The sequence below is a fragment of the Phascolarctos cinereus genome, unplaced genomic scaffold (genome assembly GCF_003287225.1).
Source record: "Phascolarctos cinereus isolate Bilbo 61053 unplaced genomic scaffold, phaCin_HiC Scaffold_4;HRSCAF=312, whole genome shotgun sequence".
NCBI lineage: Eukaryota > Metazoa > Chordata > Mammalia > Diprotodontia > Phascolarctidae > Phascolarctos > Phascolarctos cinereus.
The window spans coordinates 482,901,274-482,929,184 of NW_027555847.1; the positions used below are offsets into that span (position 1 = coordinate 482,901,274).

General features: G+C 33.3%; 1 protein-coding gene across 1 annotated transcript in view; it reads right to left on the bottom strand.

The window, feature by feature from the left end:
* SNTG1 (syntrophin gamma 1) overlaps window positions 1-27,911 on the bottom strand; it is a 489,887-nt gene that overhangs the window by 19,475 nt on the left and 442,501 nt on the right. Inside the window, 1 exon segment of the mRNA XM_078151780.1 lies at window positions 16,142-16,252. Coding sequence (XP_078007906.1) covers window positions 16,142-16,252 — 111 coding nt within the window.

Consider the following 27,911-nt stretch of genomic DNA (forward strand, 5'->3'; position numbering starts at 1 on the left):
GAGAAAGAAGGGCAGCTAGGTGGCATAGTGGATAGAGCACCGGCCCTGGATTCAGGAGGACCTGAGCTCAAATCTGGCCTCAGACACATAACACTTACTAGCTGTGTGACCCTGGGCAAGTCACTTAACCCCATTGCCTAGCCAAAAGAAAAAAAAGAAAAAGAAAAAAAAAAAGAAAAAGAGAAAGAAAAGATAGAATTATTGACTTTCTGATTAATGAAGTGACAATTTATGAGCTTCTGCTGTCAGAGATAAAAAGAAAGTGGACTCTCTAGTTGTAACATCATGCTTAGACGTAGAATATAGAAAATAAATAAACATGTGTGCACACACATGCATGTATACATACATACACACATATACAGACACATACATATATATGCATACATATGTACATATATATGTACGTGTGTGTGTGTGTATGTGTGTGTGTGTGTATATCCCCATCCATCCATCCATCCCTCTGGACAATCTTCAGAATTCCCAGCTTTCACACAGACCAATGACATTCAACAATCGTTTCTGAACCAGTTCTATACAAGGACCTGTGCCAATGAGTCATTTAAGCTTTGTCAAGAAGTACTTCAAAACTAACCTCACATGTAGGAACACTAATCACCATGCTTTTGGCAACCTTTACTCCAAGTAATATACATAATAAGGATCCAATAACTGAAACACTTAATATTAAGTACCGTAAAAAAAGCCCCTCTTCACTTCATTCCCCCCCCCATTTTGTAGAAGAAATACATATTTTTAATTTTTTTCTTTCTTCCTAATTCATCCCAGTAGGGTTGCAGTTATCACTAGCAACAGTCCTGAATCTCTGAAGTGATAGGACATAAAAATGCATTTTTTAGTATTTTATATAAATGTTCTAGCAATATTAAACATGTTTATTATCTGGAAGTTTGCTTTTTTCCTTTTTACTATTCTTGCTGTTTTCTTTTTTCCCATTGGAAGTAGATGGATTAAATCTTTGCTTCACCATGATTTCACAAGCAATCACAATACCATTCCACAGGATCCCAGAATAGCATGAATGTGCCCCTTCTGTACAATCCCAAACTTTATTTTCTTTTCTCTCTTTGGCTTGGCTCACTCACTCTTTAGAAGATTTTTCTTGATGATCAGTCCTTAGAGAATATTGGTGATGGGGTTTTCTAAGTGCTCCTTCTCTTGTGTCTTTTAAGACTAAGTGTATTTCACTTGCTGACTTAAGGAACCAGCATAGTATAATAGAGAGAACACTAGATTAGCTGTCAAGAAGTCTGGATTTTAATAACACCATTAGTTAACTAATTGAATGACTTTGGCCAAGTGACCTCACCTTGCTGGGACTAAGTTTCCTCATCTGAAAAATGAAAGGATTAGACTACATGATCTCTAAAGTACCTTTTAGCTCTAAATTTCAATTATATTATAATTGACTAGAACGATATGTATGTATCTATATACACACATACATGCATCTATACATATATCTAGCTAGCTAGCTAGCTATACATATATTCAAGGTCAGTAATTAGTACTACACAAAATGAATGACATCCTGGAATGTTTAGTAAAAATGCGAAATGCTGTAAGAGTTTCAGTAACCTAGTATGATAACTACAGTGTTTCTGGCACTGTGACTCCAAGATTTAGTATGATGCCTGACACAGAGCAGGCATTTAATAAATGTTTATTGACTATTAACGTCTACTTGATAATGAGGGTTCTTTCATTGTTTACTAGTTCACATTTATAGTGTTTTCATGTTTGCAAAATACTGTCCTAACAATTTGGTGAGGTAGATAGTGCATATGTTACCACCACTTTAGAGATGAGGACCCTGATGTTCATTGTGAATAAGTGATTTGCCACTGGTCAAGGAGCTAGCAAGGATTAGAGTCATAATTCAAACCTATAATTTTCCTGTCTCCAAATGTAGTACTCTTTCTGCATCTGAAGTAAAGCTTTAATAGCTTAAAACTGCACTAATACTTTAGGGACCCCTTATACAATGATATTGTTGATTGATCAAAGATTGTGATTGATTTTTGACAAATGAATAGTGTTTAATGCTTGCAGCTTTGAAATGCTTTTACTAATGAACTGAGAAAGGTAGAATGAAATATTTTACTAAAATGTAGGAAAAAAAGGTTCTGCAATTAAATTCACTGCTTCTCTTAAAATTATTTTCACACATCTCACCTAATTAGAATCTATTATCCAATGTAAGTCACTTGCAGCTCATGTATTAAGTACACAATAATGTAGATGACTTTTATATCAGCCATTGAAGCTTAAAATAAAAACAAGGAAACTTATTTTAAATTAAATAAAATGGAAAACTTCTAATTTATTTTTATTCAGCTATTTCAATTGTCTCCTCTTGAACAAAATGCATCCTCAAGCTTACACTGCATGAGGAAAACTTGCTATTTGTCAGAATAGACCTGTTGAATTAAATTTCTCCATGTTGGAAATTTTTTCTCACATCTCTTGTTCCATATTCTTGCTGCTTTGATTGATGCAAACCATAGAGCAATGACACAATTGCATAGTGCAGTTTCTATAATTCCTTTGCAAAAAAGGGTACAACTGTGCCTTCCATTGCTAAATGCACCCAAATTGACAGAATTTTTACAAGTCTAAGTCCTAAATGAAACCAGGTTGAGGAAGAAGAAAACCAAAATGCATTTAAGAAAGTAATTCTTTCTATTAATCTTTAGCCAGTTTTCATGACAAGTACTTCTTATGGGAAAATGCTGAATATCTTAGCTAACATTTGATCCCCTTGACAAGTGGAAAGATATGATAACTAAAGGCAATACCTACTTGAAAATATAAATTTATTCTTGAAATCTTACATAGAAGGATATGACACTTAAAAATAGTGGAGAAAAAAACCAAGTTTATATAAAGCTTACTAACAGATCGATCAAAACAAAATTATCCCTTGGACAATTAAAGATAACCTGGGAAAGCAACACAATGACAAAAAGTATATATAAATCCGTCAAGATTTCTATGACTAACGTTTTTTTTTTCACATTTGAACTCTAACATTATGGTCTCCACATATAGAACATAGGTACATATGGCAAAAAAGTCAAATGACTACCATCACCTCCAGCTACTGACTGACAGCCACCAATGGGCAGGGGCTGTGGCCCCTTCTCCTCAACAGCTACTTGCTGCTAAAGTCCTTGGCACTATCACATGATTTGATATCAGAAATGAATCATGGTTTTGTTAGCAAAAATGATATAAAAGGAGATACTTTCCCATCTGCTTTGCCACTGAATGCAAAGGATCATGGGACCTTTCCAACTAACTTGTCCCTGAAACCTCCTTGAAAGCAGGGATTCTTTCTACCTTTCTATTTGCATCCTTAAAATTTAACATGGTGATTTGCAGATAGTAAATTCTTAATAATAACTTTTTTCATTCATTCATTTAATATGCTACAAGAAGAAACAGAAATACAATAAAGAAAAGAAAGTTGAGGAAAACATAGCGTTGGATTAGACTACCAAGTTTACATTGATGAGATCTGTATTGAAGACAACATAATTTTGAGGATATCAAAGAATCAGGTTCTAAGTATATGGAAATGGAAAATATCTTAGACGTTATTGTAACAACACCAACAAAAAACAATACTAGGTTAGGAATAGGAGTATGTTAAAGTCATAAAAACTTTAAAAGATTCAGAAAAAGTGATAACTTAATTAGATAATCTGATTATTTATATCTAATGAAGCATAAAATTTGATTGATTGCACATAATAGGCACTTAAATATTTATTCACTCTGACTCTTTCATGCCAAGGAACAGAATGATACAGCTCTACTCAGAGATTTTAGAGTTAAACAATTGTATCATCCCAAGAAATACTTTTTCAGATGTAACCTATGACCTAGAACAGAAGCTCTGATTTTTTTTTAATTTTATAAACTGGGTATAATCTTGGAAACATCTTAATAATGATGCCTTTTTGGCTTCTTCTCTGACTCAGAGTTTCCTCTTGAAATACCAGAATTTGTTTGTTTCCACAAAAAAGTGGGTAGGGGAAACCTTTGAGCCCTGTAGTAACAATAATCACAGTATATCCTTACAGAATTCTTATCTTTATCTTACAAAAATCAATCAAAAGTTGTTTTTTTTAAAATAATATATTCCAGATGGGAAAGGAAAAAGAATGTCTTTAAATAACCATTTCTGTCTTTTTTTGGAGTTTCTAACATATAGTAAGAATCAAAAGTTCCAATATGCAGGACATTTAGCAGAAATGTTAGGGAAAATATTTCACAATAATTAGAAATGTCATTCATGATTACTACTATACATATATATGTGTGTACATATACATATATATACACACATGTATACATACATACACACATATATATTTGACTGTATGCATGCAGCTAGGTGGTTTAGTGTGTAGAGTATAGGACCTGAAGTTCAAAATCTGGCCCCAGACACTTATAAGCTATGTGACTCTGGGCAAGTTGGTTAACTATGTTTGCCTCAGTTTCTTCAAGTATAAAATGAGATGGAGAAGGAAATGGCAAACCACTCCAATATCTTTGCAAAGAAAACTCCAAGTGGTGTCATGAAGAATAAGACATGACTGAAATGACTGCACAACAAATACAAAAAATACACACATAGATATACATGTATATTTGCCTACAATCACCATTTTACCAAAGACTTAAAAATATATATAAACATACTCAAAGCTAATAAAGTAAAAGGTCAAGAAATAAAGATTAAAAAAACAAATTTAAAATATCCAGTTTGCTTCCCTACATATGTGTCTACCTTTATAAGCACATAATTATTTTTAGGGAAGGGGAGTCAAGGAGATGGATTCAAATCCTAACTCTGACACATATTAGCTAGATGATTCTGAGCAAGAAATCACACCATTAAGTGTGTTAGTTGGAGAAAAGTTGTTGACACACATTAGAAGAAAGTGTTTCTTACATTAATGAAACTGCAAGTCCATGTAAAAATAGATATCTATGTGTACAAATGTCTTTGTGTTTTAATACTTTATTTCCTACCCTTATAATCATGAAAAAGAAGAAGTTATTCAACAACCCTTTTCCCTTGGGCTGCTGAAATTCTATGTTAATATAAAAATAAAATTATAGCACCTGCTTCTTGAATGATGAAAATCTTTTACTTTGCTGGATTGCATATAGTTCTGATATAAAACCCCTGTCATCATTGTACTCAACTTCAGCCATGTACATGGTTGCAAAAATCATTAGACTCACTTAATCATATTTGGCTTATAGCCTTTACTGCTGTTTATTGATAGGTTCTCTCATTCCTTTTATGTTGCTTACTATATCAGTACTTTAGAAATACATAAGAATTTGCAAAGAACAAGTACTAAAGAAATCTCTTGCAAGTTTCCATGAAAACCAGATAAAATAAATTTAAAAGACAGAGTACACTGACATTATTTTCAGAGACTGATTTCCATTATTCCACCTGTATTTATTTACCTGTTGGACAAATGGAGCAATGCTGATTTCCCTTACAATTTTATTTAGTATACATTTCATTATGTTTAGGCTGGAAAGAAATGCTCATAAATGGTGTCACAATACATAAGCAATGCAAAAGAATTTCAGAGGGAAATCTGAAGTTTGTAAAAAAAATTATCATTAAGCATGTGTTTATAAGTTACTTTAAAAAGCTTATCATATAGCTTTCAAAGGATTTTTTATAAAGTCAAAAAAAAGCAATAAGAATCAATTTATGTGATTCAAATGTGAGCAAATATGCCTAATTGGTCACATGCTTCTTCCATTTACATCATTTTTTTTTCCTCAAAGAGAGCTGTGCACTTTTTGGGGAAAAATATAGCATGCTACTGTGGAGAAAATGTATAAAACCTTTATAGTGTGAATTTGAAGAAAACACATCCCCAGAAAAAGTAGCCTTTGAGGTCAAAGAAAAGGAGTTGCAGGGTTGTATTAGTAGACATACCCTCAGAACATATTTTATATAGCAAGGTAAACCCATTGATTCTATTTTGAAGGAAGCCTCCTCTATTTTTGGAGACCTCCTGCCCCGTGTATATTCTGATAAGAATAACTGGAGACCTGTTTATCTCTCACCCCACCCAGATGGTCTGATGAAATTAATTACACAGAAACATTCCTGCTAGAATAGATCTGATCTTTGTGAACTCTTTGAAATGACAATGTTAACAAGTTATAACCCCAAGGTTAAGACTCTATTCCCCAAATCATTTGACATTCTGTCCTTTTTACTACACTTCCTCAAGTAAGGAAAGTAGCTGAGCAGCCTCACCTGATTGGTTCTATTTGCCACTTGTACTGTTGCCCTAAGGCTGTGTTTTATATTCTTATCTCCTTTTGCCCTGTGGAGTTGCTGTCTCCCTAGCAATTGCCCACAGGCTGATGCCAACTGAACATTTTTATCTTCTAGTGTTTGCCTCTTTGTTTATTGATCTCCAGGCAAATGGAACAAGGTGAGAGGAATCATTCTCCAGGAGAATCTTAAGATCTCTGGATTGATGAATTCCTCAACACTACAGAAAAGAATCTTGGCACTTTTTGCTCTGTATTTATATAAGAACTGTCAGCTAGCTAGAATTACTTCAAAACTTTCTTCATGTCTTAGTACTGTAATCATTCTACCAAGCATTTTATCAGTATTCTAAGGGAATTTCTTTTTGTTTTTAATTTCCCTTTATTATTTGGGAGTGATGGCTGTTCCTCTTGCAAATTTTGGTTAACTGAAAGCCTATCTTCTATTAATATTAACCTTTTTTGACCAATATCTGATTCATGAAATAAAAAGACTATTTGATGTTCTCCAGATAGAAGCCAAAGAGGAGCCAAAGTGGTTTAGTTATTTGTTAACTCCCTTAGCTAGCTGTTGAAGGAAAGATTTCTCTGACACTGAGTTTTCCTGGTTATGTTGGTGACATGTAAAATTTCCCCCTCAATGAACCTACTTGTTAACCTGCTAACTGATAAACTTTGACCTGACTTAGTTTACCTACAGAATTTGTTTGCTGGAGTTTGCTTCTTTACGGGATATATGAGATTATGATTCTTTTTAATTAAGATTGTTTGACTTCTATGATTTTGGAAGCAGTATGCTATTATGAATTTATCTTTTCTTTTACTTTTATGGTCCAAGAGGAATGTACAAGATTGCTATATGTAAAAGACTCATTTCTTTGACACTGTGACATAATTTTGCCTATAAGAAGGCAATCCTTATTCAGGAATCTGAATCCTGATGATTGTTTGGGTTTTCTTTAAGCCCTAAACCTATGCTTGAGCATAATAATAAGACCTAGGATTTTACCTCTATGATTTTCATACTGTGGTAAATATATTTGGGCAGCAGCTACCTATCACATGAACTCAAAGAGAAGATATTTTCCCATAACAGTATGATACAACTTTTACGGAAATGTAACTTTTACTATGGGGGCTACCATACAAAATGCAATACTCTCCTTTGATCTCAGTTCATTGTTACTTAATAACTCTCCAGTGAGGTTGACATTTGCATTATTGACATTATTATCAGGGACTTCAAGTTGAGCAGAAATGACCATCAACTTTCTTAAATAATAATCAACTCAAAAACAGAGAGAAAGTCTTCCAAGGTAGAAGGAAGGAGGGAGGAATCTGCAATGGGGATAATAAATAATATTTTGCTAATAGAAAATTTAAAAATAGCATTTTCATATTTAAAAATAAATTAAATTATTATTCCATTTTGGTTTTGGCAAAGATTAATTTATCCTTCAAAGGAAGTCAGTCATTATCCTTGAATCCATTTATTAAACATGATTCTATTTATATTCCTTTAAAATTTGTTTTGGCGTTTTTTTTTTACTCAGCTAATTAAGTCTTTTCCCAAGAGTTCATTGTACAGCACGTTAGTCAGAATGAGAGTGTCCTCTGGATTTTTTCTGTTACAAAGTGCTGAAGAAATATAGAAATGAAATTAAAAACTAATAGAAAAAGAAAATATAAACCTGATTATGCTTTATATCCCACATTTTAGGCTGTTACATATAAGATAACCTTATGACTTAAGTCATTTATCAAAATCCATTTTGTAACACACAAAAACATACATATATATATATATATTGACATGCAGTTTTGGGGTATATAAAGTCATTTTGTGGTAGTGTACACAATCAATTTACACATGAAGTAAGTATTTATTCATTTAAATGAGCTGGACCATACATATACAGTTATTGAGAGCTTTAAATCAAGGGTGTGTTGATATGATTGGCAAGACATGGGCAAATCCACAAACACTGAATCTCATGTTTTTTAATCTTTTCTTAAAATATGACAACAATAATAACAAAAGCAGAGTGCATGAGAGAAATGTAAGGGTATTTCATGCAAATTGATCTTCTAGTAAATATATATTTTAGTTTATGGAGTAAATAAATTTGCTTTACTGCTCACTTATCAGAAATCCATACAAATTGTATCGTTCTCCAATTAATTCCTATCTTAAAAATAGGGTTATGTTCCACTGGGAAAGTCTTCATCCAAGAAAAAAAAATTAAATCACATTCAAGAATACAGTATTTTCCCCAAAGATATACTTAAAGAAAAGCAATAATCTCTTGAGAAAACTATCAAAATTTTAAAATGAACCACAAAATGGAAATGCCAGATACTCAGAATCCTATGGGGAGAGTTTCATGTCAAAGATTCTCACTGTAGTTTAACTTCATTCCCAGGTGTGACCACTCCACCCTCACTTTATACAACCATGATTTAGGCCAGATTCTATGACTCAATCATGTGGATTTCACAATTCTGCAAGTATTCTCTTATCAAACTTTTCTTTTTTCTTTTTTTTGAGTGACTAGATGGAGCCATTAATAGCTTCTAGCTGATTAGAGTTTGCTTCCTTTAGAAGTGGAAAGTATTCAAAGTATTCAAAGATTTTGTAACTCTTTGTAATCTTAATCTTTAATTTTAACTTTTTTTTTCCTTTGTGGTACTTCATAATGAATGAATAATGAAGTAGTATATTCACATTATAAATGTACCAAGCATTTGTAATGAAATAAAATATTTTCTTGCTTAATACATTATTGGGAAGCAACATGATATAGTAGTTAGAGGACCATCCTGGAAGTTAAAAAGACTTCAGCTCAAATCTTGTTTGTGTTATAGATCTATTTTGTCCATTGGGGAAATGACAACCTTTCTATCCTCCAGGCAACTCTCAAAGACTGTAAGCTAAAACAGTACTAGCTAGCATTTCTAGAATGCTTTAAATTCTGTAAAATATTTGTTCATATATTATCTCATTTGTACTTCACAATAACTTTTCATTAGGTGCTAATATTACCCCTTTTACAGATGAGGAATCTGAGGCTGAGGCAGATTAAATGACCCAGGGACTCACAGCTAAGAAAATGTAGGTAGAATTTGAATTGAGGTCTTCCTCATTCCAAGTCCAAAATTTTTATCCACTGTACCACCTAATTGCCTATATATGTAGTAGTAGAGGAAATTTCCCCATTATGAGTTTGCTACACAAAGAAAATCAAAAGTCCATCTAGCATCCTCTCCTTCCTCCAAGTGAATTTTCAAAAACATATTCTTGGATATACCTTCATAAATATACATGAAATATAATTTTCTCTTTAGAATGATTGGTGATAGGTTGAAAACAGAAGAGACTTTCACAGGGAAAAGAAAAGGGAGGTAATTAATCAATCAAAGAATAATTTTTCTCTTGTTTATGTCATTGTCTTCTCTACCCATCTGAAGTGATGGACACCATAACTCATCCTACTCTATTGAAAAAGGACACTGCTAGGAATTTTAGGGAGGAGTAACATTGATCCATTGAGGGTAATAGTCCAGGAGTGAAGGTAAGTTGTTATTGTCTTTGTTCTTGTTGTTGCATTTCTGGACATATCTGATCATATTTCTAAAGATATGAGTTACATAATCAAACTTATGAATCACTTATTCTATCCCTTGTGAATAAAGAGGACTGATAATTATCATGAGGTCAACCAAACAAAGATTTTGAAAGAAAACAAATAAAAAAGTCATTTGAACTAATAATAGATTTATATGATGATCATCTATTTATTGTAATTTTTCCCTGAAATGCAATTATCCTTATTTTCTTCAGAGAAGGAGGGAAAATCAAGGTAGTTGAATGGTAGTTTAATGTTATTTAAGCTTCTCCTCACTACCACAGAAGAGCTAGAAATGTGCCAAATAAACTGTAACAATAACAACAACAACTTAAAGAGCTGAAAAATACCTCATAAGGAAGACCTTATTGGGGGGGGAATCAGCAGTAAAACTGAATAATTAATATGAGAAAAAAATAATAACACAATTCACAAGTACCATAGCGTCAGAGAACCTCAGGATAAAAATTGAGAGGAAGAAAATAATTGCACAATAATTACAGGAGACTACAGTGGAGTATGGAATGAATATAAGAATGCTGAAAGTGGTTTTGAAGCATAAAAATAATAGATGGAATGGACAAGGGGTGGAATAGAATAGAATAGAATAGAATAGAATAGAATAGAATAGAATAGAATAGAATAGAATAGAATAGAATAGAATAGAAGCTGGGAGTTTAGCAAAGCAGGAAAGACCCTTAAAAATAAAAAGAGGAGTTAGATCTGAAAAATCCAATGATATAGCAAAAAGCATTAGAGCAAAATCAAAAGATAGCAAAACTGAAAAAAAATCAATTACTCAAGCAAGCATTTATTAAGCACCTGTTAGGCCCTGAGGAAAAAGATTAAAATGAAATAGAACCTGCCCTTTAATGAGCTTACATTACATCACAGGAGAGATTTATTATCATTAATGATTAACTTAGAAAGCAGGCCTAGTACACAATTTTAGGATTTTTGTCTCCTCAAAAACCAGGATTAAAAAAAATGAATACCATAGTTAATTAAATCATAAAACAAATTATCAAAAATATTAGGTGAGAGCAAAATACAAATTAATAAAAATGACAGAGATAAATATGATGAACCAATACTCATATTCAGAAAAGCAAAATAATTTGAGTTTATTTTTGACTTTGCCTTGTTATTGAAATAAGAAATATTATGAGGCAAGAGGAGGGAAGAAAAGCACTTAGAGCTTCTCATAATTTGACTACAACAGAAGGGATCTCATGAATCTTACAGTATCTGGACTAAAAAAAAAGCTTAAATAAGAGAGATGGAAAGAGAGAAAAAGTCAGAGACTGAGAGACAGAGACAGAGGCAGAAACACATAGACACAGAAAGAGGGATAGACAGTGAGGGACACCACATTTTTAAAAAATATATAAATTTTAAACAAGACACTATATTGGGATAGGGAGGAGGAGATGTTTTTTAGTTTAAGGGACAGAGAAGAAATTATCATAATAAAAACCAACAGCAGATGTTTATAAAAGAAAAGACAAGGTAACAAGAACAACTAGTCAAGGTTTAAATTTAGAGAGAAGTGGGAATGAAAGAGACTGGATGAAACTATTCTAAGAAATATTAACTGACACTCTGTAGTATAGATTTTATACTTTTTAAAAGAAATACCATAATACAATATCTTGTAGGGAACTTTATAATCATCTCTATGAATGTGAATGGCATTAACTTACTCATAAAATGAATCAGGATGGCAGAAAGGCTTAGGAGGCTAACCTCAAATCTTTGTGGTATAAAGTCAACAAAAAGCTTCAAAGAGAGCTAAAATTAAGAGTTGGAATAGAATGCATTATGGCTCAGTTGAGTTTTTTTTTTTTAATAAAGCAGGATTGACAATTATAATCTCAGAAAGAAAATCTCCATAAAATAGACATAGCTGAGAGAGAAGGGGGGAGTGTGATATATTATCCTTAAAGGTAGCATAAATAATGGGAAAAAAATAGGAAGGAAGGAAGGACTGCAATGACATCTAAGGAAAATCCAACAGAATAATTACAGGGCATCAGCTGTTGGTGACTTCTACATATGTCTTTCCTTACAACTGTATATACTAAACCTACACACACCAAAAAACAAACAAAAATTAGGAATTTCATTAATTGTGGCACAACTTACATTTTTATCATTGAGTAGTAATTTCTAAACTATCATTTTCTTATCTTTCTGTCATGTTTTCTACTGTTGTTTCTATATAATAGACTTTTAAGAACATATCTATACTGTGAAACTGTATTTTATTTGTGCTTTACTTCAAATAAAACATATGAGGAACACAGCACCCCCCCATTTTTTTTTTTTTGCTGCAGATCCACTCTATCCATTCTAAAAAGTTCCTGCAGCATGCAGCTATGGAACTTTAAAGAAAAAAGCCTCCTAATAGACACCACAAGGAATAAAAGCACTAAAATAAGACTGTTACAGCTCCACCTGTTGTATATAACATTCTCTTCCTTTAGTTAATATGATCTTTTAACTGACTTGGAGATGCCCATTTTTCAAGCTGACTATGTTTTAGATGTAGAAATACAAAGTGACCCAATCTCAGCAGTTGCTCTGATTAGAAAAGAATTTATTGCTTTTATTTTATGCTTTGGCTGAATACTTAGGAGGTGTATTTGAAAGACCACTTCCAGATTTTTTTTTTAGGAGATCCTTCTAACAGTTTGCCTTTTGTCAAATTGTGGGAAGAATGCTTTCAAGATAATCCATCATGGTGATGTCAATGTAAATGCTGAATTTGTGCAATATGTTGTAATATACTGTATAAAATACCTTGACCTCAATGGTAATGCCAGTAGCCACAGAGCAAGGGGCTTATAGTAAAATATTTATTATAATAAAAGTGATGGGGAAAAAGTAAGTGTAGAAAAAATAGTATTTAAATTACATTCTTATTTGTCTTTAAGTCACATTATAGAGGTTAATTACTAGTAATGTTAGCATAAAGTAATATATTGAATAAGAAACCTGAATCAAAGAATCTTAGCATCATAAGCAATCTCCAAGATCATCTAGTCCAACCTGTAAATGAACAGGACTCCTTTACTACCATATACATAACCAGGGGCTTCTCCATTGATTTTACATCCAGAATATTCCTCATGACTCAACGCTACTTTTTAATTCTATCACCACTTTAGTTTGGTCTCTCATTATCTTTTTTCTTGTGTATTGTAATTGCCATTAATTAATGACCTAGACTTTATTTTCTTACTTTCATTTTTCATACTGCTGTCAGAGTAACCTTTCTAATGAACAGTTCTCATCATTGGACGTCCTGGTATCAATTGGTTTTCTATTGTCTATCAGATAAATTGTAAAATCTTTCATATGCCATTTAAGAACCTGAATAATGGGAGCAGCTATGTGGTGCAGTGGAGTCAGGAGGACCTGATTTCAAATCCAGCCTCAGACTACATAACACTTACAGCTGTGTGACTCTGGGCAAGTCACTTAACCCAAATTGCCTCAAAAAAAAAATAAAAAAAGAACCTTCATAATCTTGTTCTAGTCTACCTTTTCAATCATATTTCATGGTACTCATAGGAATACAAATTTAGAACGGGAAGAAACCTTAGAGTTCATCCAAAATAACTCCATTTTATAGATTGAGGTACAGATAGATAGTATAAATGATTTACGCAAGGCCACTCAGCTAGATTCTGAGTTTAGTGCATTAATCACAAAGCTACATTGCCTCCTGCTTATATGTTTTCTGTTCTTTAGTCAAAATTGATAAGAAGCCAATGTGGTGCAATGGAAAATACACTGGCCTTGGAGTCAAAACATTTGAATTCAACATCCAGTGCTATATATTAATTAATTGTATGACTTTGGGCAAGCTATTTCTCTTGTCTGGGTCCAAGTTTTTTCATCTGTTGGTCCATTGTTAGCAGAGGTTTGTGCCTATATTAACAATCTATGTTTCTGTGCCTGTTCACAAATCTTAGTCTGTTCTCTGTTGTCTTTCTGCACACCTTTCTCTGTGCCTAGAAGATTCTGGACCATTTTTATTTATTGACATATATTTTCTTCCTTCAAGGTTTACTTCAGGTGCAGTCCTCCATAGTTACTACTGATCCCTTCATCTAGAAGTGACCAGTCCCTTCTTGAATCTCTTGAAGTCTTCTGTAAGATTACTTTTGTGGACTTAATATCTAACTTAAAGTTATACTTCTCATTAACTTACTAGATTATAAGGTCTGTAAGCAATGAGAATGTAATTTTTCATCTCTATATTTTTAGTACATTGTTTTGTACCAAATTGAAGGATAATAAAGTTTAGCTTTATTACATTTTAAAGAAAGTACTTTTTTGGGGGCAGCTGCATGGTGCAGTGGATAGAGCAGTGGCCCTGGATTCAGTAGGGACCTGAGTTCAAATCTGGCCTCAGACACATAGCACTTACTTCCTGTGTGATCCTAGGCAAGTACTTAACCCCATGGCCTAGTCAAAAAAAAAAAAGTACTTTCCAACCTGTCTTTATATATTAATAAAAGAAAGACTTTCAAAACATAAATTTATAATTTCTATTACCAAAATAATTTGTTTTATTCTGAACAATAGTTATTCTAAACAGTGTCTTGGAGGTTGTTTATGATGCTAAGATTTCTTTGATTCAGGCTTCTTATTCAATATATTACTCTATGCTAACATTATTAGTAATCAACATCCATAAGGTGACTTAAAGACAAATAAGAATAACAAATAAGAATTTTAATACGTAGGAAACACAAATTACTTATTACTTTGGTATTCAATACTAAAGTGAACTTTTTTTTGATAATGCTACACTTTCTGAAGCTCAAAAATATAATTTTTCAGAAAGTGATAGAGATGTTTGCCAGCAAATAAAACATAAGATTACATAGAAAGAAAGAAAAAAAGAAGGCTTAGCATTCTTGTGCAGTAGGAATCCCAGGAGTATCATTGCTGACATTTCCCTATCATCACGTCAATTTCTTAAAACGAGGTCCCTAGCTACAATTAGTCTTTGAAGTGTAAACTGCTATATGACTGGGCTAAAGATGTTGAAAGATAAATTGCTAGCTTTTCGAATGACAAAGCCAAAGCAGAGAAAGTTTAAATGACTAATCAGGGAAAATAACCCACTGAAGAATAATGTTACCTGTTCAGTCTACTAGTCATTGAATCCTCCTGATTCAGAGGGGCTGGCTATATTAAAGAATTCATTTCTTTACATTAATTTTTTCCCTCTCCTTACTCTACTCTCACACCACCATATCTGAGATGATAGTTATAGAATTATAGCATTGAAGGTCCTAGAGGCCTTTGAGTCCAACCCCTTCATTTTACAAATAAGGAGAGTAAGGTACTGAAAGATGTCAAAAGTTGAATTCGAATTGAGGTCTTCCCAACTCCAAGTCTAGTGCCTTCTCTCTTCTACCAGGCTGCCTTTCATGTACTTTCCTTATATACTGTTTGTAGTATAACTTACATGGTAGAGTCTATTTCAATATATTAAAGTCACTCTTTTGTTCCCAAAACCTAAATACGCTAATTAGTGACTAACATTCAGAATACCGAGCATAGTACATCAACTTTATAAAACTAAAAATTTACAATAAGAAGGGAGAATATTGGTTTCGCCCTTCTTATTCCACATGAACCTCGTGAGGTAAAATGTGCCCTGGTATTTAAAATAACTCTTAAGGCTAATAATATTTTGCATTTTTTAAGAATATTATAAATATATGATTAGATATCTACATACTTACAAATTATTATCTTTTATAAAAATACCATGATCTATACCTAGAACTCCCCATTGCTATTCATACAGTGATTAATGAAATAGTTTATATTATAACAAGTTGTTGTAGCCTAATGTGCATGTAGTTTGTAAGACTAGAGAATGAATACATAGACTAACTTTTCTCTGCACAGGTTTCTTTTCTTTTCTTGTTTTCTTTTTTCTTTTACTTTTACTTTGGTCTTACAATAAACAACCCTTACAGAATCCTGAAATCAGCCCATGCTTTGGGGCATGATGGACATTCAGAAGCAATCAGAACGCCAATGAGCATTTGACCTCATCAATTCACTCAAGTTTCCTTTACTTCCTATTGGTATTAATACAATTATAGGTGGATAATTGGATAGATGTTTTGCTTTACCTTTGCTTCAATCTGCTTAGTATCTGGATTCTGAAACAAAAATTTGATTTTGCTTTTGCCATCATCTGAAGAACCTTTAAGCTGAGAAAACTTGTACCTCCAAAGTACAGCCTGAAGGAGAAAACACACACACACACACACACACACACACACACACACACACACACACAAAAGATACAGGTCAGTGAAATTAATATCAAGCAGTGGAGAAAACTAAGAAACATTTTCTTTTCTAAAAACATTATATAATATGAAAGGAAAATAGGTCATTTTATCTTAATTTTAGAGTAACTCCCATTTCATGGTAGCCAATGCACATAAATATAAGTATTTATCATAATATCTCTTGGTTTTATGACCTTTGTAGTCACTCTACTGGGCATACCCCCAGCTATACAAATGACTTAAAATAAATATAATTAGTCAGATACCAATGAATTCTTTTAAAGATATAAATATCACTTTAATAAGAAGTGTTACTTAAAATGCAATCTGATGCAGCTGACTTAAAATACTAAATATGTTTAGAAGAAAAGTTGATTAGTAAGTAGAAAATATAAATTACTTATTACTTTGTTATTCAATACTAAAGTGAACATTCTTATTTGATAATGCTATAGCTTCCTGACGAAGCTCAAAATTATAATTTAGGGCTTTCTCAGGAAGTGATAGAGATGTTTTCTAGCGAATAAAACATAAGATTACATAGAAAAAAAAAGGCACAGCATTCTTGTGTAGTAGGAATCCAAGGAATATTGTTGCCGACATTTCCCTATCATCATATCAATTTCTTAAAAGTGACGTCCCTAGCTACAATTGGTCTGTGAAGTGTCAGGTGCTATATGACTGGGCTAAAGTTGTTGGAAGATAAGTTGTTAATTTTTGGAATGACAAAGCCAAAACGAAGAAAGTTTAAGTGACTAATCAGGGAAAATAACCCACTGAAGAATAATGTTATCTGTTCAGTCTACTAGTCATTGAATCCTCCTTATTCAGAGAGGTTGGCTATAATAGTCAGTGCTTCAGAATGCCCCCAGATTGAAGAGTTCAAATAACAGAAACAACATACCCACAGTATCAGTATTGATGACATGTTGGAAACAAGGGATGAAACATAAGTGTACAAGGAAAAACACAAATGTACCGATAGGGGCACCACTTGGTATGTTACTCCTCATTCATTCTCTCTGACTCTGGACTAGCCACTGATGTGGAGAATAAGAAGGGTGGTTCCAGATGCCTCAGTTGTAGCTACTTCACCTTACATTGGAGAATAGGGCTGGCTGAACTTAGTTAGATATGAAAACATGAGGGCAAAATATGCAAACAACACTACGGATCCTGATCAGGTATGGCTTCTACACAGGTCCAGCTTTGAATGGAGCATAAGTTAATAAATATTTTTATTTCATTTTCTGTCACTTTTCTTTACTAACTCCTTGAGTTCTCCCCACAATGTCCAAAGAAAGTATATCAGGTGTATGCCAGATGTAACCCTCATTCAGATAGAAATTTCACTTCATAGCAATTTGTTTTAAGATGTGATTTATGCTAGAAAATTATATTCTTAAAAATAATTAAAAGCACTTTAATTTAATACATTCTCTTCTATGACATATTTTACTAATTTCTCCACAATATCTTTGTTTTATGTGTTGCAGCCCATCATACACACAGTTTATATACCTCCTGGGGGTTCCTCATTTTCTTTGAGACTAGAAGTATTCTGTGTCTCACAATTATTCAACAACCTTTGTACAATACTAGTATTAAAAAAAAGCAATTCATTTCAAGGAGAGGTTTAGGGATGTTAAGAAGGACATCGAAGTTCTCAAAGGTAAACAATCTGTTTCATACCTCTTGATCTGTTCTAATTCCAATTTATCATGCATTTGCAATATTTGTCCAAGATACACATATACACACACTGATGGATGGACTTTTTGAGCTGTTTAAGCATCTAAAAGGGTACATGAACAAAAAGATAGGCTTCCCAGCTGGTAACATGTTGAGAATAAGGGATGACTCCTTTGGTATCCTTCCAGTTATCAGAGGTAGCTAGGTTGCACAGTGTATAGAGTGCTGGACTTGGAGTCAGGAAGACTTAAATCTAGCTTCAGATACTTACTAGCTGTGTGACTCATGGCAAGTCTGTCTCAGTTTTCTAATCTGTAACATGGGTATCATAATAGCAACTGCCTTCCAATGTTTTGATGAGGGAAAATGAGATAATATTTGTAAAACTATTTATAAACCTTACAGCACTATATAACTGCTAGCTGTTATTATTTTTGTTATTGTTATGGCTAAAATATATTAAGCCTTTCCCTTTTACTCAGCTCATTAGGTGGAGAGATAGTATTCTACAGTGGATAGAATGCTAGGTTTGAAGTCAGGAAAACATGGGTTCAAATTCTCTTCCGATCCCCAACTAGCTGTATGAACTGAGTAAGTCACACAACCTCATTTGGCTTTAACTTCCCCATCTGTAACATAAATGGGTGAGAGGGGAGTGGAGAGTTGAACTTGATGACCTTTAAGACCCCTTTCAGCTCTATATCTCTGAACCTATACCTTAGAGTGGCATAGACAAAATTTACACAGGATGGCTTGTAATCAGCATTTTTGAGAGAGTATCTACATTTTTGAGATCATAATTCCATTTGAGTAATTTAAAAATACTCAACAAAATATCAAAAGCATTATGCCTCCTGAGATTCCTTAGGACTTTAAATTCAACCGATTTCTCAAAGGCTCTAACAACTTTCAATTACATTCTGTAATCACAAGGTACAAAAATTACTTTGAAAGCTAACTGCAGAGCCAATTCACTCCAAGACATGCTTTCCCCTCCCCCCCCAGTCTGAAAAAGAAATCAGGAGGCATTTTTCATACTTGGTTACATTATGGAGTGAGGGGAGACAGGAAGAGGGAACAACAACAGCAATGAAAAACTACTTCATATGCAGAGAAAACAAGAAAATCTCCCAAATTCAATATGAGGGGGCAGCAATGTATCATTAAAAAAAAGAAAGAAAGAAAATATATTGTGTCTGAACCATAATAATTTGTCCTTATTGGTACTGTTTAATACTCTACCTGGATGCTTTCAATCTTTGAATGAGGGCATGCTGCTTGGCCTGACTCTCAAAGGCACATTATATAACATATGGTCCATTAAGTACTCAGTTAATAGTTATGAAAAATGTAGCTAGTCTTAGGTAAAGTATGAATTGCTACCAACCGTGTTTTCTGAAGGTGAACAAAGCAATAATTTGATGGTTGACCAACCTGGAGCTCTAAGGAAAGTATTAAAAAACTTTTTTTTTTCTCCTTCTCTTTCCTCCCATACTCAATGGCAAGAAGAATAAACTTCCATGACATTTCAGAGAATGTTTATCAGCTGTTAATGGCCACAAGATCTTTAAAAAAATAATAAAAAGATTCACTAACTTACTTTTACTAACTTGTTCAGTTGTTTCAACCATGTCTAACTCTTCATGAACCCATTTGGGGTTCTCTTGGCAAAAATAATGGGGTGGTTAGCCATTTCCTTCTCCAGCTCATTTTACAGATGAGAAAACTGAGGTAAACAGGTGATTTGCCCAGGCTCACACAGCTAGGAAATGTCTAAAGCCAGATTTTAACTCAGCTCTTCCTGACTCTATACACTACTCTACCTAGTTATTTGCTATAAAAATGTAGGAGGAGGCAGCCTCACATGAGAAAGTAAACTTAATAGAGTGACTAGCTTATTATTGGTATTAAGTACATAATTGTTAGTTGATTAATTGCTCCTTGATAGACAAAGTCCTGAACTCAGAGTCAGATCAACTTGAATTCAGATTCATCCTTTGACACATTATACTTGATTTTAGAATCAATATGGAGCCAGTGCACTTTATTGCATAGGGGAGAGGTATGCTTACACTTGTGCTTTATGAAAAGCACTTTGTTAAGTAAGTATAAGCAGAGGACAGATAAGAAAAAGGAGACACTTGAGGGAGAGACACCAATTAGAAGGCTATTGCAACAGCCCCTTGAAAAGATTACAGGGGCTTGAAAAAAGGCAGTGACTATGGAAGTATTTAGAAGGGGGTCATTGCAAAAGATGCAGTAGAGATAGAAATAACAAAATCAAACAATTGATTGGATATATAAGTTGAGGGAGAGTAAGGAGGAGAGAATGACTCTGATTGTGAAACTGAGTAACTAGAAGGATACTGATGCCTTTTACAGGAATAGGGAAGAAGAGTGGTTTTGAGGGGAAAGATAAGCCATCTGACAATCCCCCTTTCTTTGCACAGTTATCTCTTCCATATTGTGACTTTCCCCATCATGCTTTCAATATGTCTCTGGTCAACATAAAAATTTAAATGGGAATTTTGGAGAGTTTTGTAGAAGCTGCAGACAACACACAAAGGCCAACAGATAACACAGAAAAAGTTTAGAAACTCACAAATGCATAAAATATATGTATACTATTGTGTAATGTCAACATATTTTATCTCTTAATACCATAATAATTCAGACTTTTTCTCTGGTATGAAGGGAGGAAGCAAAAAATTTTATGTGGATTTTCCAGATTATGGGGCCACTGTGCCCCTAACTCCAGCTATGTGGAAAGGATAACTGTATAAAGAAGCCGTACTGGTGAGCAGTTAAGAAGTATGACCACATGTCAGGTATGCTTAGTGAGAAATTGCACCAGATGGTTGTTGAGGACTCCTCCATTTCTCATATTTAGTAATTCTCTGATGCTGGCATCATAGAAATTGTTTACAGTTTGATTTATACTAAATCATTCCTATAAAGAATCTAAGGAACCTGACATACCATCATAACATCACTATTTCCTGATTAAAGTCAATTTCCCCCCCTCCTTTTTCTTAGGAGGCACATTTTTTAATCTATAAAAGCTAATATTGGTGGAATTGTGAACTGGTCCAACCGTTCTGGAGAACAATTTGGAACTATACCCAAAGGGTTAAACAATTGTGCATAAACCCATCAGTACCACTATTATGTCTGTATCTCAAATGGCTTAAAGAAAAAGAAAAAAGACCTAGGTGTACAAAAATATTTATATCAGCTCTTTTTGTGGTGACAAAAAATTGTAAATTAAGGGAATTTCCACCAATTTGGGTATGGTTAAACAAGTTATGATCTATAATTGTGATGGATACTACTGGTCTATAAGAAATGAAAGATAATAGTTTCAGAAAAACCTGGGAAGACATATATGAACTGATACAACGGGAAGTGAGGAGAAACAGGAGAATACTGAACAAAATAAAAACAATGTTGTAATAACGGTAAACTATGAAAGACTTAGCTACTCTGATCAATACAGTGATCTACGATGATTCCAAGGATTCATGATGAAAAATGCTCTCCACCTCTGAAGAGAGAACTGATGAACTCTGAGTGCAGATTGAAGCATATTTTTGTCACTTTATTTACTGTCTAATTGCTTTTCTTTTTTTGCAACATGACTAATTTGGACCTATGTTTTGCATGATTTCACATGTATAAATTGCTTGCATTCTCAATGGATGGGGGAGAGAGGGATTGAGGAAAGACAGAATTTAGGACTCAAAATTTAAAAAAATATGTTAAAAATAAATAAACACAAATTAAAACAAAGTTCCTTCAAGATGCTTTTGTTTTGTGAAATGATATCTTGCCATTGTAAGAAGCATTCTTCTATTCTGGTTCACATGAGGTAAAACAAGAGAATGGTTATTAATTTTGTATTAGAATGCTGTAAATTTTAAAGAAAGACAAATATACCTAGCTATGTCATTCATACATGCATATGAATAATGAGAATGCTGCAGAATAGTAAATTCTTGTCAGGTGTATATTCTCTCCTGTAACCCTAAAGTGGGTTTTACAGCCCTGGAATTCCCCTTAGATGTCACGATGATGCTCTGTTTCAGTACCTGAGAGTATTAGAGTAGATTTTCCTACATGTGTGCAAGGAAAAACCTCTATCCATTGGAACAATCCCAAAGTAGAATAGACTTTCTTGGGAGTAGTGTTACTTCTTTTCAAAGTCAGTTATGTTCCATATGCTGTACAGGATATTTTCTTTTGTTATGGATTGATTAATCTGGATGTCCACTGAGCTCCCTTCTAGCTTTGAAATTCTGTAATTCTGTTTTCTTCTTGAAATAATTAGGGATATCAGAAAATAATTTGATATGTTATTTAGGCACTTAAATTACAGTGCTTATTCCTTTATTTACAGCAAATGTTCCAGTCAAAGAAAGAAGCCATTTTCATTTGAACTATTCAGAGAACAAATAAAACATCTCCCACCACACATACTACAAAAAGTTATCTATTTAACTGCTATTTAACTGATGGGGGTGGTAGAAAGAGAGAGACAGACAGACAGACAGATAGACAGAGAGACACACACAGGGAGAGGGAGAGAGAGAGAGAGAGAGAGAGAGAGAGAGAGAGAGAGAGAGAGAGAGAGAGAGAGAGAGAGAGAGAGTACTTAATATTCACATTAGGAAAAAACCTCTAAGGATGGACTGGTGACTATTGATCAAACAAAACAGAAATGAACATCATGAGTGGATTCTGGGAATTGAAAATCTAATACCATATATGTAAGTGAATATACAAAATTTTAAAAGTCATAAGCAAACTAATGTACCTTCTACTACTTCTCAATAAAAGAAAGTTTTTTCTGAGCAATTAAAGTTGTCCAAAACCTGAAATTGGCTTTTCTGTCAGGTAGTGAGCTACCCATTGCCAAAAGTGCTCATGAATAACTTTTATAACCAGTTGTCATGGACATTTTAAATTTCCCATGTACTAAAATAAATCTGATGATATCTGAGGCCTCTTTTACCTCTTAGATTCTAGGGCACCCTATTCTTTTGAAATAATATCTGTCTGTTAGTGGGACATATATGTGTGTGTGTGTGTATATATATATATATATATATATATATATGTATATATATATATATGTATATATATATATATATATATATATATATATATATATATACAGAGAGAGAGAGAGAGAGAGAGAGAGAGAGAGAGAGAGAAAGCATTTACTAATAGCCTCCAAACTTCCCCACAGATTCACCCCTCCACCTAAACAAAACAAAACAAAAAATAATGTATACCCATACCCTAGGCTGGTCAAATTATATATTATACATGAATAAGGAAAAAAAAATCATATAAAACTATACAACCAACATTGATCTAGCCTGCTAGCAGCATTAAGCCAACAGAGCCCTTGAACTTCATAAAGAACTTTTACTTCAAATTTATAGTTCCATAGAACTATTGTGTGTTCTTCAGTCTGCTTTTACTTGAGCATCATTAAGATAAAACATGCCAGGTCATCTAGAAATAATTAGGTCTCAGAGGAGTCAGAATATTGGTTTTTCATTCTTCAAGGAATCAGTTTAAAACTGTGTAGAATAGATGCAATGTGGCACAGCGAATAGGGAACCAGCCTTGAAGCCAGCAGGCCCTGGGTTCAAGGTCTTCTTCTGACTCATACTCCTGGTGAATCCTAGGGCAAATCACTCAACTTCTCAGAACTCTGAAATGATAAATTGCAGAGAAGGTGCTGATCCACTGTAGAAACAGTGCTCTTACCTGGGTGTTCCTTATGCCAATGAAGTTTCCATTGTTGTTCAGTCATTTCTGACTCTTTGTGAACCCATTTGAATTTTTCTTGGCAAAGAAACTGCAGTAATCTGCCATTTCCTTTTCCAGTTCATTTAATAGATAAGGATACTGAGGCAAATAGGGTTAAGTGATTTGCCCAGGGTCACACAATTAATATGTGTATGAGGTCACATTTGAAGTCAGGAAGATGATTCTTTCTGACTCCAGGCCCAGCACTTTATCCACTATACCACCTCACTGCCCCATAGTTCCAGACCCTATCTTTCTACATTAGGCTCTCAAGCTACTTTTGCTTTACTCCATATTTATTTTTTCTTATACATGTTGAGTAATTATTTGTTTGTTCATGACACATTGATCCTGAAAGATAATCACATGAAGCAAAGCTCACCAACGTGATTACCTTAAAAAAATTATATTTAATTTTTGGTTCCCGGTAGAAGGAAGTTAATGAATTTTAAAAGTGATTGACAAAGTCTCAACTCTATATTCTTTATCTGTTAATGTTTTCTCCCAACTTGTCTCCTAATTTGGAATGTAGGCTCCTTGCAACAAGGAAATATGTTTATATTTTCTTTGTACCCCAGCATACAGACATCTAATACATGTTTACAGAATGATCATTTGATTGATATCAACAGTGTCTTTTATGAATTAAGCCAACTTTCTGCTGTCAATATAAACATTTTCTCAAAGTGAATTCTCAGCAGGAGACCTCCTTAGAAGTACTATAGGCCAAATAACTTGCCTACATGAAAAGTCTTGGTTAAAACATTATTCTTCCATATACTGTCTATATTTAATTCTTTCAATGAGAAAAAAAAGAAATTAAATCAGCCCTTTATCACCATAGCCTCAACACCACCACCATCACAAAGTCTTTGTTTATGTGACATTTATATGTGATGTATATATTTATATATGTATATATTTATGTGAATTGTAAATGTGCATTGAATATTTCTAGAAGATGGAAATTAATCCTGTTTCTATTTTAAAGGGTGCTTATGTACTCCAACAAGCATTTATTGAGTGTTTTGCATTGTGCAGTGGGTTTTTACATACTTTGATTCAGATATAGTTTCATATCAGATAATCTCAGGGAAAGAAATACTTATGATGACAGCTGAATTTTATATAAAACTTTAAGCATTGTTAAGTCTTTTACATATAGATTTGTCTCATTTGATCCTTGTAGTGACACTGTAAATTAAGTGTTTTATTAGCCTCCTTTTGAAAACATAGAAACTAAAGAACAGAGAGGATGAGTGCTTTGTCCAATATTAGAAACCTGGAATGTGTCTGAGGTAGGATTTGAATCCAGGTTTTTCTGACTCCATGCCCAGTACTCTCCTCTGCTGTACTATGTTGTCTCTCAAAAACTGACAAGAATAGGTTTTGACTCTTATGCTATATGTAAATGAATTAGCAGATGGAGTATTATAATTATTTATGACTTAATATCATGGCATAATATTTTATATTATAACTATGATGATCCTCATTGTAGAAGTGTTCATGAGTTCTGACTTCCAATATGGATGAGGTCAGTTGAAATGTGGAGAAGGATAATTGAGGGACTGCTATTGAGAACTGGCTAGAGCTCAGTGTGCTATGGTAGAAAGCAAACTGCATTTGTAATGGAATGAGCTAGGTTCAAATCTGAGTTTCGTCATTTCTTCCCTGTATGACCCTGTCCAATCCCTTTACCTTTCCAGACCTTAAATCACTCATCTGTAAAATGAGAAAGTTTGACTAAATTGTCTCTAAGGTTCAATCCAGCTCCAAGTCCAAGGTACTTTGATCCTATATAAAAATAACTCCCATAGGGATGAAGTAGAAAGAAAAACCTCCCATATGAGGTAATTCAGACTCTTCCAATCAAGTTCAGTTAATTAAAATGAAATGTCAAGTTTTCAAGTGAAAATATAAACTTTCAGTAAAATATCTTTCTTTAAAAATCATTGGGGTAAAAAGCCTATCTTTTAAGTTTTAAAAAGAAATATTTTTTTCAAAACACCCAAAGGATTGCTTCTGCTTATTTATAATCCCTCAACCAAACAACAAAGAGATCTGGGAGGCAGCCTTTGGCAGACATTTCATATGTGGTGTCTTATTGTCAGTACTGACCTGCATCAGCTGTATTTCTTACAACCATTGAATTTATTTTTCCTTCAAGCTAAATTGTTTCTGAAAGATAATCCTATGAAGAAAAGATCACCAAAGTGATTGTTCCAAAAACTGTATTTAATTTTCATTTCCTTGTTGGGGGTGGGGCAGTAATGCATTTTTAAAATGATCAACAAAAGTATCTATTAGATATTTTAGACTTAATGTTTAAGTGATTCCCTACTATACAAGATAGAGGTATAACAAAGTTTTTCCTGAGCCTTCTCACTGCCAACTGCTAATAGTCTTCCAGTTTACTATCTTGTATTTAACTTTTCTATATTTTTTCTTTATATTTATTCTGTATATACTTGCGTCCATCTTTATGAAATCATGTCTCTCCTTAATTAGAATATAAACTTCTTTTGAGAAGCGATAACTTCATTTATTGTTGTCGGATCTTCATTTCTTTGCACAGTGCCTGGCACACAAGCAAATAATAAATATATGTTGATCAGTAGATTAATTGAAGAAAGAGTTCTCTCTGTTTAGATTTTCAGTGCAAATTAAAACTAAGGTGATACTGATTCTAACAATTCAGTTCACACCTAGAAAAAATTAAATAAGTCATATCATTGAATATTTTAATAATATCTTTCATTGGTTTAAAAAAAATACAACCCCCACAACCCAAAGCAATTCCATCTGACTGAAATATAGAACCAACACACTGAAGAGTCTCATTATTTTTCTTATGAGAAACACAAGCATTTTAAATTCATTTTATGTGTTGGCTACATAAAAAGCTCAATGAGGAATAAAATCAATTCTATTTTAATGCTACAGTGCACTTGGAGGTTAGGAAAAAAAGTTTTAATTTTATAAAGAGTATACAATTTCTTTTTTAGAAACAAAATTAAAAACTGCAGCAATGATCACAACTATTTTTCTTAGCACAATAGAATGTACTGGGTGAAAAAAAAACTTAATTTTGTTTCTAATTACTATATCCATATGAATATTTTAAAAATACTTCACAAGTTAAATACCTAATTTAAAACTCTATAATCATTTCAATTATGTTTTGTTTCCTACCATTAATACCCTTGACTACTTGACCTTTCATTGTTCTTGTCCCTCTCCCCCCAATCCTTCACCTTGGGTTACCCATTCTATCTTGCTTCTCCATTCTTGCTACTCCGAAGCTATTGTAAGCTTCTCAAAACAAAACAAACAAAAACCACAAACGCACAAACAAAAAACCCCACAGAAATAAGTCATTAAGCATCTACCAAATGCAGAAGAATGTATTACCACTGGGGATGCAAAGGCAAAAACAAAACATTTCCTGCCCTGCCCTTAGGAACATTACTTTCTATTGGAGGAAAATAATATGCAAACAGAAAAATAGTAGAAGGTAATAAATGAAAGGGGAATTAGAAAACATTTCCTGGAGGAGGCGGAGCCTGAATTGAGTGTAAAAAAACAAAAAGGCCTGGAAGGATTCTGAAGAAGTTGAGGGAGAGTAGTTGAAGAGTTTTCCTGCTTGAGCAGCGGGTTAGAAATGAAATACTGATGGGGGCGGGGGGAATTAATGCTTTATTTAGTTGTTTATTTTTAGGATTCTTTTTTAAATTTGGAGTTCCAAATTCTCTTCTTCTTTCCTGCCCCTCCCCCAACCATTTAGAACACAAGCAATATGATCTCAATAATAAATGTGAAGTCATGCAAAATATATATCCATATTAGCCATATTACAAAATAAATAAATTAAAAAGCAAGAAACATAAAGAAAATAGAGAAAGTAAACTTCAATCTGCACTCACAGTTCATCAGTTCTCTTTCTGGAGGTGGAAAGCATTTTTCATCATGGGTACTTTGGAATTGTCTTAAATCATTGTACTGATCAGAGTAGTTAAATTTTTGACAATTCATTATCCATCATTATAATATTGATGTAACTGTGTATAATGCTCTTCAGGAAACAAATATT